General features: G+C 33.6%; 1 protein-coding gene across 2 annotated transcripts; it reads left to right on the top strand.

The window, feature by feature from the left end:
* The first annotated feature begins 207 nt into the window (after window positions 1-207).
* On the top strand, window positions 208-1,669 carry LOC126705425 (uncharacterized). Of its 2 annotated transcripts, XM_050404430.1 has the most exons (3): window positions 208-291; window positions 372-494; window positions 1,028-1,669. In XM_050404430.1, exons 2-3 carry the CDS (start codon window positions 374-376, stop codon window positions 1,531-1,533), a joined length of 627 nt encoding a protein of 208 aa, XP_050260387.1. In that variant the 5' UTR covers window positions 208-291; window positions 372-373; the 3' UTR covers window positions 1,534-1,669. The 2 variants fall into 2 exon arrangements, with proteins under 2 accessions (XP_050260387.1, XP_050260386.1); XM_050404429.1 differs by lacking the exon at window positions 208-291 and having other exon boundaries at window positions 298-494.
* The last annotated feature ends 824 nt before the right edge of the window (window positions 1,670-2,493 follow it).

Here is a 2,493-nt window from a genome sequence, read left to right as displayed (position 1 = left end):
TGGCTTGATGAGTAAGACTAGCATAAAGGGGAAATTGATTTTTAATTAGTGAATGGAATTCGAAAAATTGCCAAAGTTGATGCTCCACCGAGAGATGTAATTGGGATCGATTCTCTCTGTTCTTGGATGGTTTGAATAGAGATTCCCTAATCTGCTTTTGCGATAATATAAAGCACAAATTGTCACACAGTTCATACTATACCAACCATTTCTCTCGTTTCGTTGCTACCTGAAGCCCTTTATACTCTCTTTCAGCCTCATAAGCTCCGAAATATTTTTGGAAAATTTCAGGTGAGTCCAAAACTTGACCTCGGTCACCAAGAGACAAGTGTGCATTTTTTACTTATACAAAGTTCCTTCTTCAAATGCAGGTATGTCAACAGAGACACTGACACAATTAGTAGGCATTGTTGTGGAACCGAGTTTACAAAACCCAGACCATTTTCCTCAAGTTGAATGTCGTCCCACTTCCAAGACAGTTTTGCCACTTGACAGTAATTCTTTTTCCTTTGTTCTCTACATAAATTTCATCAAGATAGGCTTTTATTTTTTTATTTTTTTTGGCCTGAAAATGTACTATTGGGGTTAAATTGTTATTAACAGTTAATCATGAAATAAATGAAAAAAAAATTATATAACACAGTAGTATATGTATATATGTTTATAATTATATACCTAGCAAATTATATGTATTTATATCTATATATATAACAATCGGCTTCCAGCGATTTATTTGACTCTGGATTCTGAGCTGCTTGGCCCTGCTCCACTATGAGTCTATGAGGAAAAATGTTAAGGTAGTTCTTAACTAGTTTGGTTCTTGATTTTCGCAGTTGAACTGCTGGTTTTTTTATTTTTCTTCAATTTTTATTATTTTTTATTTTTTTATGAATTTTCAGTTTTATATGATAACCAGATTGAAATAGAGACCAGTTCCCGATTTGTTTTGATGTTTGACTATTGGAGAATATTATAACTAAATAAATAAATTTTCAGTTCGTGATTCTTTGATAATTGAACTCCACAGGAAAAAAGAGAAAGGACTACCGTGACTTGCTTGTTGCCACTCTTAAGGGTGATTGGGAAACTGCTAAGCCCATCCTCGATAAAGATCGTGGCATGGTTCATGCTAGATTGACGAAAGGAGGGGACACAGTGATTCACGTAGCGGCTTTGGGAAAATGCACATCTTTTGTGAAAGAACTAGTGGATTACGTGACCGTGGAAGAACTAGCCGTAGAAAATGCATCTAATGATGTAGCCCTTGTCAATGTTGCTGCATCTGGAATGGTTGAGCTTGCAAAGTTAATGGTAGAAAAGAATAATGAACTGCCGATGTGTCGCGGGATGGCAGATGGCAATTATGGATCGTTACCATTTGCCGCGGCAGCTGCAATTGGACACAGAGAAATGGCAAGATATCTCTACAGCGTGACAGGCTTTGATCATCTAGTTGGAAAGGAGCGCACTAGGCTTTTTTTTTTCTGCCTTTCCAACGATCTGTACGGTATGACTAATGACTACACTCTTTAATGCTTTCAAATTTGTCTTTACAAATTAAAACATGCTTCTTATCTTTCTAGTGTTAATAATTTAAATATGTACATTAATAAAAGGTAACCAGCACATGCAACTTATGGGTTTCGACAAAAATTATGTCTATATCCATTGGTGACACACACACACACAAAAAAAAAAAAAAAAAAAACCTGCTATCTACTATATAAGAGTTATATATAACCACACTCACAAACTCTACAAAGTCCATCAAATATAAGTTAACCAAAAGTCCCAATACATCGAAAGATGTATTGACACTAACATACTAGACAAAACTTAGTCTTCCAACTTTCTTTCTAGATACCATGATTTGTAATTTAACTTTTTTATGTTTCTAACAAAGATGTCTATGGTTTAACAAGGGGTTTTTTTCCCCTTTCTTTTTTCTTTTTGTATAAAATATTACATGCAAGTGGTTTTCATAATATCTTCTTTTTTTGTGGTGTACCAAGTTTGGTCCATCTTAGTCCATTTGGGTCCACTTCGGTCCAATCCATTCATTCCAATTTAGTTTGTTCGATCCACTTCTATTCTATTTGGTCCATTTAGGCCCACTACGGTACATTTGGGGTCTAATTTGACCTATTTGGTCCAATTTGTCCATTCAGTCCACTTCCATCCTATTGGAATACACTTAATTTATCACAAGTTGTGGCTTTACATCACTTTATTTTTATAATTTTTATTAATTTTTTTTTTATTTATGCTTAATAATTATGGATTGGCATTTGATTCATTTCGCTCCATTTGGTCCATTTTGGTACACTTACCTAAAAGTGAGAAAAAACAGGTTTGGGTTAAGAGTACTAGCAATTATTTAAGTAATATCAATTGCAATTATATGATAAATTTTAATTATCATGATAATCTCTTTAAGAGAATTAGAAATTTGATTAATAAATTTGAAAGTTAAAAATTATGTATTTGTAAAAT

Source organism: Quercus robur, chromosome 11 (assembly GCF_932294415.1).
Source record: "Quercus robur chromosome 11, dhQueRobu3.1, whole genome shotgun sequence".
Classification (NCBI taxonomy): Eukaryota; Viridiplantae; Streptophyta; class Magnoliopsida; order Fagales; family Fagaceae; genus Quercus; species Quercus robur.
This window is presented reverse-complemented; position numbering and strand designations above follow the sequence as displayed.

Excerpts from the sequence above, each read along its gene's own strand:
- LOC126705425 (XM_050404430.1), top strand. The coding sequence starts at position 374 with ATGTCAACAGAGACACTGACACAATTAGTAGGCATTGTTGTGGAACCG. Across the intron at positions 495-1,027 it reads GACAGTTTTGCCACTTGACA|GAAAAAAGAGAAAGGACTAC; the intron begins GTAATTCTTTTT and ends TGAACTCCACAG.